We start from the raw sequence: 12876 nt of genomic DNA, 5'->3' as shown, positions 1-12876 counted from the left end.
GATACATCCTTTAAAAGGGTGAAAGGAGATGGCAAAGAATAATGATGCGTTTTTGTGTTATTTTTTTTGTAACAGAAATGACTCGGAATAAAATATATGATCTGCTCAAATGATTTATGAATATAAAATGCAGAATATTTCACAAAGGATGACATATTTTGGCAAGATTGTGCACGAATATTTCAGGCCCCTTAGGCCTTTTTAAAATCACAAAAAGTATTGGTATTTTAGAGGTACAACTAGTACATGTAATACTTTCAATATGCAAGTATAATTGGGTTGTGGGCAATTTTTAACATTTACTTGTCATTGCTCAAAATCTTTAGAAACATTTTCAATATATACAATCCATTGATTTTAATTTGACATATACAAGCTCAAAATTCATTTTGTTTACATTGTACGTTTATAATGCAGTGCAATGAGTACATAATGGTCAGACCATAACAATGGTCTACAATTTTATTTAAGGTCTTAGCATGTCTTCATCTTTACATTAACACTGCATAAACTCTGTACTATGACTACTACTCATAAGTCATCATACATGTTTGTCTTTGAACAATTTTCACAACATAATGTATATCATCGTAAAGTGTTTAATATGTTACTTAATAACAAAATGACGTTTAATTTCTTTTTGTCCAGTTATGGCTCATATAAAGTTAAAGTCACACTATACGTAATTAGCAGCAAACAGTCAAGTTAGATTCGACCCCGATATTGTTAGTATTTGTAGATGTATTTGAAATTAAGTTATATCAAAGAATATTCATAATGATTTCTTACTAACTTTGGTACAACAGTCGTTGAAAATCGATACTTGTAAACATGCATTCATTTTAAACTGGTCGGCATTGAGTTACGATTGATCTAGGAAGAGTTTGGAATGACGTTACGTAGTTACGGAAGTCACATGGTGTTCCCGGCAACGATGTTACAATGTCGGCTAACTTCGGCTTGTTTGAAAAAATGGAACCCACTTAGCGATGTTCAATATTTATTTTTTTATCAAAAGTTCCCGAATCATTATCGCTCATCTTGATTTCGAATAAGTCCTGTCTCTGCATAATTTACAACAGGACATTTTAGCACTCTTCATCATCAAAAAATCAGATAGATACGGATATTGGGACTTTAATGGATATAAGTAACAGGAACATAATTACTGGATTATCCATTAAATAATACATTGCATTTGCTAATTAGTCTCATACTAGTAATTTCATTTCTTATCGATTCAATAATTCTTTCAAAATCTTGAGCTCATATTCAAAGCATGACATTGCAACAGAATGACGGATATTTCAGGTTAAAAAGTTGTGTGTACATAATTAAAGCCTGCATTTTATTTTGCCAAGTTTTTCAAATCTACTGTACACTGCCACCTCATGTTGTTTCCTCTGAAAAGTATTATGCTATGCTCGTAAACACATGACGTCACAATCCATACCTACCCGCAAGGGCAAATAACTCTGTTTTATGCAAATACGGAATAGCAGAATATGGATTTGCAGTGCATACTTTATATTCAGATGTTGTAATGATTCTGTTTTTGAAATTCGGATTAAATTAAACAAATGCACGATGCCACTGTGTCTGTAAAATAATGGCGCAAAAATTAAATTAATTTCGGTACGGAAGGATGGTAATGATTAAAACAAATATGAAATATTGAGTAGAAAGATCGATTTGTTTTCGACACGGTTGGGTAATTATTGTGTATAATTTTTAATCATAAATCATTATGGGTATACATAGATTAACGATATCTTTACGATATCCGGTCATGATGATGAAATGGTCGTTTTAACATATTAACGATACGAAACAGTATGCGTTTTAAAGTTTTGTTTTACGTTCGAGTAAATAACACAAGCAATATTTCTTCACGTGAATTTCAAGTGAATTTTTCACGTGAATTGCACGTGAAGTTCGCGTGAATTTCAAGTGAAGGTCCTTTCACGTGAAATTCAAATGAAATTTTTCACGTGAATTTTTCATGAATTTCACGTGAAGATTTTCACGTGAAATTCCCTTTTTTGCCCCGGTTCACCTGAAATTGTTCACGTGAAAAATTGTGCACGTGATTTCACATGAAATTCACGTGAAGAAATATTGCCTGTGTATGTTGGGTTCTTATTAGCTTTTGTGGCCCGAAGCTTTAAATTTGGTCTAGAACCCCTGGTGCAGGTAAATCATTCCAATCGTTACTAATCATGTAGTACTACATGGATAGTAACCAAATGACAAGCAACATTAATGAGGGAAGGGGAACAGAGTTTTCATAGACTGGTACATATGGGGACGAGGCCCAATAAGGGTCATACGTTTATGTATTGTTATCAAATTTGATAAGATATATATACAGACTCTGATCGTCTCGGGGCAGGGGGGTAATTTGGGGCCCAATATGCTTTAGCATAGGTAACTCTTTTACATAACTACTACACGTAAACCTATCAATAAATTTTGACCAAATTTGGCCAAAACATTTCTAGGGGAAAGGGAACAGATTTTGAATAAATCTTATTATTCATCCCTCAGTGTATCTTGTTTAATGTTAAACATGTGTTTGTGTTTGTGTATGGGCATGCTAAACCTATACCACGTGATATCATACTTGCACCCAAGTGTTAATGAAATATGTCCTGGTATCATATTACCAGGACATAATACGATGTACTGGTAATATAATCTGTTACTTGAGTGTCTGCTGAAGTACTGAGCCATTGTTTATACTAATCAGGCTCTCATTTAACTTAAGTTTATATTGTACAAGTATCCGGTACAGCGCTGGGGCTTTCATTCTGAAGTGGACATACTTATGAGTAATACGAAACTCCACTTCATTGCATTGCTGTTAATCTGTTGAATCCTTTCCACGAATGGTATACTTACATGCTAGCGAAATTAACAGTATGCAGCAATGCATAACTATCAATATAATAGTAAGCGGATTTATTATATAAAAGGTTAATACAAATACAAAGTTGCCGTTTCCATACAAGGGGGGGATGCACAATACATACAGCATGGTTGTACATATATGAACAGTACACAATGTAATATATATTCATTGTAATTAATTGTATCACATAATTAATTTACCCGATTTACTATACAATCCATATTGTTCAGTATACTAATTTGGCTAAATTGCACGGTGTCATGCAATGACCAAGATTAATTTTTGCCATGCTATGGCGTCAGATATCCGCCCGTCCGTACGTATATCACCTTCTACAAATGATCATGCTTAACAAGGGGATCAATGTGGCGATTTCTTAACAAATCACGTCTATTCCCATTCTGAGCATGGAACAGCACGTATATCATTCATATAGGGTGGAGACCCAACATTATACAAATCTTGATATGCCCCCAAGAAGTCCTCCGGCGACCTGAGTAGGGGTGGGGCCAAAAGAGGTCAATTTGACAAAAATCATATTAATAACGTTAGGAAGAAGATATAAAGATATGATATGTACATGTCACTAGGATAGACACATGTATCGTTTGTAAAGGTAATGACAGGTGGATGAATGTGAAATTATTGCTACAAATGTCATTGATGATTTATTTGTTAATATGATGAGATGGTCACTCTGATTGATAATGTATCATTAGTGTCCTATATGGCATACCATCATCAAAACTAAAACAAATAAAATGAATTGGAAAGTAACACTCGTTTGTGTAATAATTTGGCGTTTGCCTCTAAATACTATAATTCATATATAAGATCACTCAATATACTGTTTTGATTGAAAGAAATAATATAAGCCACAACCGACCAACTTATTACATGACGTTTGTGGTATTCAATACATGACATTGTTTTTATTTTTCAGGTAAATAGAGGAGTTGCTGTTGTATACTGAGAGTGACATGCGTAGGAGATCATGGAGCTTCTGCGCAGGCGTGCACACTCTAGATATCTAAGAATGAGGTAGGAATCAATTATAGTTGATACGAATAGTAAGAAAAAAGACGTTTATCATTTTAACATATCGGTTTGGTTGCTGTATTGAATTGCATTGTTTGCACCGGTAAGATGTGTGTATGATTTGGAATATCGTCGCGATGAAAAAAAAACATTGTTAATACTGGTAAACACATTTAATGCAGGTGAGCACATTCTATAAGAAGACATATGCCTACTTGACGTAAACATGCATGCATTTAGTTCAATAACGAGTAATTGATTGTTCGTTTCAAAAAGACGCTCATTATATAGGAATGCATTGGATAGTCATTCATAATTTAACTGGTTTGGTATTAATATATGTTTTATGTAATTCAGATTTTGGAATATCAATGAGTAACTATTTTACTAATATGAAAATCACTACCCCTTTTTGCGCATATCGACAAATAATACTTATCTTGTTTTCTTGAATATGATTTATTTGTAGAAACAAGTCAAACAACTCGAGGTTATTGGATACTGAATTTATTTAAAACTCGTACTTACTGTGTTTTTAAAGTTATACAAAACACAAGACGCGCTAAAGATCGTGCCATTCGTAACGTTTAAAGAATAACACACTCATGTGAAATTTCATATCTGATGTATTTATTTGTTACAGGTCTCAAACAAATGATCCGAAGTTTTGCTGTTCGTCTTTGTGAAATAGACAAACGATGGAACAGTACAAAGTAAGTTGGATTTTGTATCTTTCTAATTCTAAAATTTGGACTACTACCTTATTTGCGTATATGTATTTACAAGTGGAATACCTGTCTGCAATATATAGGGATTTAATGTGTTTTTTCAAATTTTCATAGCGGCTATGAATAGCAGAAGCTATCTACATATTGCATGGAGCGCGTTAGGAGATATATATGGAGATATGTAGATCCAATGTAGCTGCTGCTATCCATAGCCGCTATGAAAATTAGAAAAGTGTATTAAATCCATAAATTTTACATTAGAATAATTTATGAAAATAAAAATTACTTAAAGGTTTTCTTATCATATTTAAAAATATTTACAGTCAGTGGTGAATTGATAGTATAAACCCCGTTGATTTCAACCAAAGGCTACTCAACTTTATTTCTCGATAGACTGAGTATGTCACGCGCAATTTAGAGCCGCGCGGATGAATTTATGATGGTCCAAATAAGAAACTTTTGGTGTTTTCAGTACCGAACGTACGTTCGATGAACATGTACATGTATCAAAATAGGTTTGAACACATATACATGTACGTGTGTAAATACAAATGTAGAAAAGTTACATTGTTTATGTTACTACCGTACCTCTTTGAGCCAACTTCCGTGCGTATGATAAATAAACAATGTTGTACAATGTACAGTTTTGCACATTCCGATGACGTCGCAATGTTTACATGTTGTGTGTCGGTGAGTCTGTGTTGTTCGCTACAACATGTAGATCTACATCCTATTTGTATTTTTAACATCTTTGGTTGTACGCAAATGGATAAGATATGTCAGGACAACATCAGTCTTTGAGTTGCATAAGATTAACCAAAACATTTTTGTTCGCCTCGGGGGACAGACAAGTCCTGTACGTTATATCTACTGTGAATCGCCGAGATTAGGCCTTACATACACAATGTTTCGAAATATCAATGAAACGGAATCCTACAATTGTAGCTTTATAATACTTGTAATATATATCTCTAATATTTATTGAAGTGTTTGAAACAACAATATAAATATAAGCTAACATTTTGAGAGCGGTAAACGTTTACAGTACTGATAGTGGGCCTACCTGTGTTTGTACATGTTCCTCGAAACGACGTCCGATACATTTAAAAATCTCCAAAATCCGGAAATAATGACATGGAACTATGTAAACATCCGTGTATTCAAGTAATTGCAAACGTGAACTGATAAGTAGAACTCAAGTGATCACAAAATTGAAGAAACTCTCTGTTCGTCACATCTCCTTTACACAGGCGGTTTGAATCGGACGCCGCGTCACAACTATGTTAAATATCATGCCACGTTATGAATTGTGTAAGCGTGTGTAATCATACGAAGTAAAAGATTAAAACCTAAGTGCTTTGCACCATGGTGTTTTAAACAACAGATAAATAAAACGATTTATAGTTTCATGCCGGGAAAACCCCAGATATATGCTTCATCAGACAGAACTCATTTAATTTGTATGTTCATTGATAAATTGGCGGGAATTTCCGCCACTTCGAGTGGCTGTTCCAAATGCCTGTCGGAACCTAACGATATAATTCAATTGTAGTCTTATAAATGCCATGAACACTATTAAGGGTACATTTTGAGCTACGAAAACAATAGTTAAGACTGTAATATAAGGATTAAAGTCTCTTTCTGGTGGTTCTATCGAAGGATAAAGTTGAGTAGGGTATCGATATTTGTTTCATGGACCGCGAACAAATATCGATACCCTACTCAACTTTATCCTTCGATAGAACCACCAGAAAGAGACTTTAATCCTTAAATATTATATACAAAGACGCCAAAGACAACGATTCATTGAGGTTACATCATCCTCACTTGTATAGGTGACACATGTATTAGAGACACAAAGTGGTGCACAGGGTAAGAGAACAAGAGGCCCAGAGGGCCTGTATCGCTCACCTGGTTTGTAATGCAAAGTAATGTTCTGAATACAGGTTCATTGTTTCTTTTCTGAAGGGTTTTAATATTAACCTCTAAATCCCCTATTGGGCCCCACCCCTCCCACCCCCAGGGGGTCAGAGCCAAAATTTATACAAGTTCTGTTCCCCTTCTTCCAAGGATGTTTATGGCCAAATTTGGTTACATTACATTCAGAACTCTATGACTAGTAGCGATTTAAACGATTTACCTCTATTTCCCATATTGAGCCCCGCCCCTCCTGCCCCCAGGGGAACCAGAGTCAAAATTTATACAAGTTCTGTTCCCCTTCCCCCAAGGATGTTTGTGGCTAATTTTGGTTACAATCCATGCAGAACTCTAGGACAAGTAGCGATTTAAAGGATTTACCTCTATTACCCCTATTGGGCCCCGCCCCTCCTGCCCCTGGGGGACCAGAGCCAAAATTTACACAAGTTCTGTTCCCCTTCTCCCAAGGATGTTTGTGGCCAAATTTGGTTACATTCCATTCAGAACTCTATGACTAGTAGCGATTTAAAGGATGTACCTCTATTTCCCCTATTGGGCCCCGCCCCTCCTGCCCCTGGGGACCAGAGTCAAAATTTACACAAGTTCTGTTCCCCTTCCCCCAAGGATGTTTGTGGCCAAATTTGGTTACATTACATTCAGAACTCTATGACTAGTAGCGATTTAAAACGATTTACCTCTATTTCCCATATTGAGCCCCGCCCCTCCTGCCCCCAGGGGAACCAGAGTCAAAATTTATATAAGTTCTGTTCCCCTTCCCCCAAGGATGTTTGTGGCTAATTTTGGTTACAATCCATGCAGAACTCTAGGACAAGTAGCGATTTAAAGGATTTACCTCTATTACCCCTATTGGGCCCCGCCCCTCCTGCCCCTGGGGGACCAGAGCCAAAATTTATACAAGTTCTGTTCCCCCTCCCCCAAGGATGTTGGTGGTCAAATTTGGTTACAATCCATGCAGAACTCTAGGACAAGTAGCGATTTAAAGGATTTACCTCTATTACCCCTATTTGGCCCCGCCCCTCCTGCCCCTGGGGGACCAGAGCCAAAATTTATACAAGTTCTGTTTCCCCTCCCCCAAGGATGTTTGTGGCCAAATTTGGTTACAATCCATGCAGAACTCTATGACTAGTAGCGATTTAAAGGAAATGTTGACGGACGGACGGACGGGCCAGGTGAGCTAAAAAGAATGAAAAAGCATTTTTATCATATTTTTTACAATTATGGTATCACGTCAATTTAAAAAAGTTCCGTTGAAAATCCCAATTGCAAAAGAATTCTCCATACATGAAATTTGTGTGATATCTTTAACCATCGCATCCCCTAAGAAATTATTAAATACTGGTAGAGTAAGACTTTAACAAACTACCCACCTATTTGGTTACAGTGGCTGGTGACAGTTCCTGGTCCCCGTAGGTCCTGTTCTCCCCATGCCCAGTCCTTGCCCCTTCGGACCCTCGCTCCCATCAGGGGCAGCTGGGGATCAAGGATCTCATCCTCTTTTGTTTTACAGCTGCTAAGGTTGTCTGTCTCCAGGAGGATAAGCATCATGTCTTCCTGTTAGGGAGGTAAAAGAAACAGCCATTTACTGGGGCGAGTGAGCAATTAAGACAACAGAAATAACTGTAGATTGCAGAAAGGGAGATAAATACAACAGCCGTTGATTCGGGTAAGGGAGGTGAACACAACATCTAACATAACATGCATTGATTGATTAAGGTATCTAATGGGAGTTCACTTTAGGATTCTTCAGGATTTTTATTATTTGACTCATGTGAGAAGAGGATGCATATTGGCAATGCAAACATAACTATAACACATGAATTAAAAATTTGATGATGGCATATAGGTTAATTTTAACATCTTATTAGCAGCCAGGGTTATTTAAAGATATATCATGTTTAGAAGACCAAGGAAAGTTGTGAATGGTAACTCAAAGAAAACCAATAACAAGTACTTAACAACATCAAGTTGTTACAAACAATGATAGAGCGGTGACTTACAATGTCTGAGTCCTTCACATCCTTCAGCATTGAACGGGCTAAGTTGGCAAACACTTGAGGATCTTTGGTGGTAAGGTCGTGTTTACGTTTCATAGAGGTCACCTCAGTCTGAAAGTACATTTAGATTTAAGTGAATATCATTAGCAAAGTGTTTCATTGTATCCTTTGGTATTCATGATCAACTGTTGGGCTACAGTTTGGTAGCCTTTATATAGTGCCATATAAACTCTGGGTATTCTGTTTTTGCATAATACAGAGTTACCTCCCCTGTGGGAGAAAATTATGACCTAATGTTCCTAAGCACATTATATCACAATCAATACCTACCCCCAAGGGGAGATAATTATGTCTTAATATTTTACAACAAAAAGTTTATGATTGCATTACGGAAAATCTTCTTAAAATAAATAACCTTTTTATAGTTTTATTAATTTGAAAATGAAGGAACACATCTTAACTCTGCATTATTAGTAATCATTTTTAGTACCATATAGAGCCGGTTATTTATGTGTTTAAATATTTAAATCAAAATTTTTGTAATTTCAAGTAAAAATCACAATGAATATAAAATTTCAGCAGTTTTGAATACTGGGTATCAGCCAATTTTTTATATATATAGTGAATATTGGTTTTTTTTTCAAGTATCAGTATATTCTTTCATTATATATACCAGGTTTTTGAAGTATCGGCCAATTCTATGGACGTCTTGCTGGGGTACAAGGTGACCTCCTGATTTAGAAGCAATCTCCAATAGGAAGTCCTGAAATATAAAAATATTCTTAGAGTAACCAATCAGAACTAAGACATTGTCGGCCATAGCCAATCAGAACAAAGATGTGTTAGTCAATCATTTTAATTCTAACTCCATGTGGCGTAACATAATGACAGAGGAACATGCTTCTAGCACAAAAAAATTATAAAATCAAATTATAAAATACATGAACAATTACAAAATTTTGTAAGCAATAAATTATTCAAGTCAATTTCTGTTTCAAATAATCAATCTTACAATGAAATTTCGTTTTACCTCATTTGCATTTCCTACAGGTACACAGCTGATTGGGTGCTGGTCAGCCCCGAGTCTAATGGCCAGATTCAATATTGACTCCTGTACAAATAAGAAGATCATTCAATCATGTTAACAGTTAGCCAACTTTTTGTGATATTTTTTCCCTATCTGGCTCGCCCATCCAGAGCGACCATTTATATGCAAAATACATAATATATAATCCCTTTCCTCCAAAAACGTTTCTGACCAAATTTGGTTAAAATCTATTCCGTACTTAATGACTAGTAGCAATTTTCAGGCAATATTGAAGGTTCGACGACAGACGCTGTGACATGGCATATACAAGCTCACCGACACCTGGGCCACTGTTGATTTTAAAATCATGAAATACAGGTTTAATTAATTCTTTGCCTTTCATCATCCCAGAGGAGAATCGGCTTTAATTTCAAGTTGTCATTCTTTAATATAGAGCAAGAATGGCCTAGTTTTGATGCTTAAATTTTTGTCTCATTTAGGTGAATGTTTAACCCAAGTATACATTTTCAGTGATAAGCTAGTGTGGAAGAAATTTATAGTTTCTTACTGAATGTTAGTACAAAACAGTAGATGAATAAGAGGTTACTTGTAATCATATATCTTTTTTTAACAATTCATACTGAAATCAGTTACAGCAATATTGCATCTCTTTTTAAAGACAGAGCATAAATGATGTTAATCATTGAACAATAATTGGTGTTTAATCTTGTATATATATGCCTAATTAACACAAAAAATAATATAAAATAATTCATTTCGCCTTTGGTGCATGCGCAATCAATACTTCATTCCATATAGGATATAGTGTCACAGAATTTTTTCGGGATGCAATTAATTATTTTTAACTTGATGGAAACTTAGAAGCTCAAACTTTTCAATGGTGGTAATGGTGTAAAGTAAGTAACTTTTGTAACTGGAGAAAATACTAAATTGTCTGCTCCTGTTTTTTATAGTGAAAAAATACCATTTGTCAGCGGTGGAGCATCTTTAATGAAAAGACAACAAGAGGCCCATGGGCCTTAGCTGTCACCTGAGTTCGGATACAGAATAAAACAAAGACATATAAATACTATATTTATTGGCCTATCAGGCCGTTGAAATCAGTCAGTGATTTTATAAATTTTACTTTAATCTATGAAGAGTATTGGGTTCCATCAAATCTCTGAATTTAGAAAGAAGATTTTTTGAAATTTTAGTCATTTTTACCGTGTTTGGCCCCACCCTAATGGTCCCTGGGGGTCGGCCAGCACCAACATGAATATGATTTTATAATGCTATCTCAGACTAGTAATTCTAAATAAATTTGATTCATTTCCTATGCAAATAGAGCAAATAATGCTCATAAATGTGTTTTTCCAATAAAAACTATAATAGATTTGACCCCCTACCCAGAGAAAAATCTGAGCTACCAGGGCCATGAAATTCACATTTTTTGTAAAGGGACATTAGACCTTTTAATCTATGAAGAGTATCTGGTTATACATCAAATTTCAAATTCAGAAGAAGATTTTTGACATTTCAGCCATTTTGACACCTTTTGGCCCTGTCCCTGTGTCCCCTTGGGGATCAGCCAGGACCAATATGGATATGATGTTAAAATACTATCTCAGACTTATAATTCTAACAAAATTTTTACTCATTTCCTATGAAAATTAATTAAATAATGCTCATAAATGTGTTTTTCCTATATAAACTATAGTAAACTTGACTCCCTCCCTAAGGGGAAAATGTGATACCCCAGGGTCATATAATTCACAATTTATGCAAAGGACCTAAAGACCATTCCATCTATGAAGAGTACATCTGTATTTGATTCTACTATTTCTGGAATTTAAGAAGATTTTTGAAGTTTTAGCCTATTTGACCCATTTTGGCCCCACCCCTCAGGCCCCTGGATGTAAGCCGTGGAAAAGTTGTTCATAGGATTCAATGGTCATTCATGCTGATAATTTTGACAACATTTTACTTACAGTATTTCCTACAACAAATGACTAAATAATGCTCACATCTATGTTTTTCCTATATAAACTATTGTAGTAAACTTAACACCCTCCCCGGGGGGAACCTGACACCCCAGAGTCATATAGTTCACAACTTTTGTAAAGGACCTAAAGGCCCTTCCATCTATGAAGAGTATTTGATTCTATCATTTCTGAAATTTGAGAAGAAGATTTTTGAAGTTTTAGCCTATTTGACCCCTTTTGGCCCCTGGGGGGCTGGGACCATATAATTCACAATTTTGGTTGACCTTTGGTCATGAAAGGTGTTTTGCAAAATTTCAACAAATTTTGTTCAGCAGTTTTGGAGAAGAAGTCAAAAATGTAAATTGCTTATCGTCATACGACGGACGACAAACGACAGACAAAAGGCAATTAGAATAGATCACATGAGACTTCGTCTCAGGTGACCTAAAAACTCACAGAATCTTCCACTGGTAGGGTGCTTGTCTGATCTGTTCCTTGTATATACTCTGAGTTTGTGGCATGGCCATCTGACACAAGAATTATTCTTGGGTGGACCGACATTCCATTGATGACAGTTTCTGTCCCTGTTAAAGTCAAGTTTTTGTATTTAAGAGCTAGCTAAACTAATGTTGATCATTATAATGGTCTCAGAGTTCTGACATGCATGTATTTCTTTTATCATTAATTGTGACAAAAGCTTTTGCTCAGGATACAATTTTCAATGCACAAATTACTAAGATCCTATGAGAGTCTAAGTCTGAAAATTTGAGACAGATCTTTTTATACTTTCTAAAAAACAGCTATAACAAACTCTAATTATCAAAATCCAAGATGGCTGCCTGTCAGGCATTGCAATATGCATACCTAGTACCCAACATGTCTACATCGTTAGTTTTAGCTGAAAAAAGATATGTATATACCTGATAATTATATTATCATGTAATTATTTACAAACCTCTGGCTGCAATGGCTGACAAAGCCATGTACATTCCAGCCAACATGGGTGATCGGCCTCCTGCCCACAGCCGATCTGTAAATGAGAATATTTTTTTATTTTAAGAAATCAGATTTTATTACTGAACAAATGAAATATTCTTAAATTCCATTAACTTTTGCCTCAGTAGTGACAACTGACTATGTACAATCATTGGCCATGTACAGTTCACAAGGGATTTTTTGTATTGTATTATTAGTAATTTTACATTAAAAATTCCTCTACAGAAAAAGTTGTTAAAATGTTCAAATAATCAAAGTA

At 35.3% G+C, this 12876-nt stretch overlaps 1 protein-coding gene and 1 long non-coding RNA gene across 2 annotated transcripts in view; one reads left to right on the top strand and one right to left on the bottom strand.

Moving 5' to 3' along the window:
- The window catches only part of LOC138305917 (uncharacterized), a 28364-nt gene extending 23693 nt beyond the window's left edge, over positions 1-4671 (top strand). The window contains exons 2-3 of the long non-coding RNA XR_011205732.1: positions 3855-3952; positions 4593-4671. This is a non-coding gene — a long non-coding RNA (uncharacterized lncRNA). The remainder of the gene's footprint in view (positions 1-3854; positions 3953-4592) is intronic.
- A 2697-nt stretch (positions 4672-7368) lies between these two features.
- LOC138306290 (uncharacterized) lies at positions 7369-12656 on the bottom strand. The gene is made up of 7 exons (XM_069246708.1): positions 12577-12656; positions 12078-12205; positions 9640-9720; positions 9283-9372; positions 8613-8720; positions 7983-8166; positions 7369-7789 (listed from the first exon to the last, which is right to left on the bottom strand). Exons 1-7 carry the CDS (start codon positions 12620-12622, stop codon positions 7749-7751), a joined length of 678 nt encoding a protein of 225 aa, XP_069102809.1. The 5' UTR covers positions 12623-12656; the 3' UTR covers positions 7369-7748.
- Positions 12657-12876: the final 220 nt, after the last annotated feature.

Source organism: Argopecten irradians, chromosome 13, assembly GCF_041381155.1.
Source record: "Argopecten irradians isolate NY chromosome 13, Ai_NY, whole genome shotgun sequence".
Lineage (NCBI taxonomy): Eukaryota > Metazoa > Mollusca > Bivalvia > Pectinida > Pectinidae > Argopecten > Argopecten irradians.
This window is presented reverse-complemented; position numbering and strand designations above follow the sequence as displayed.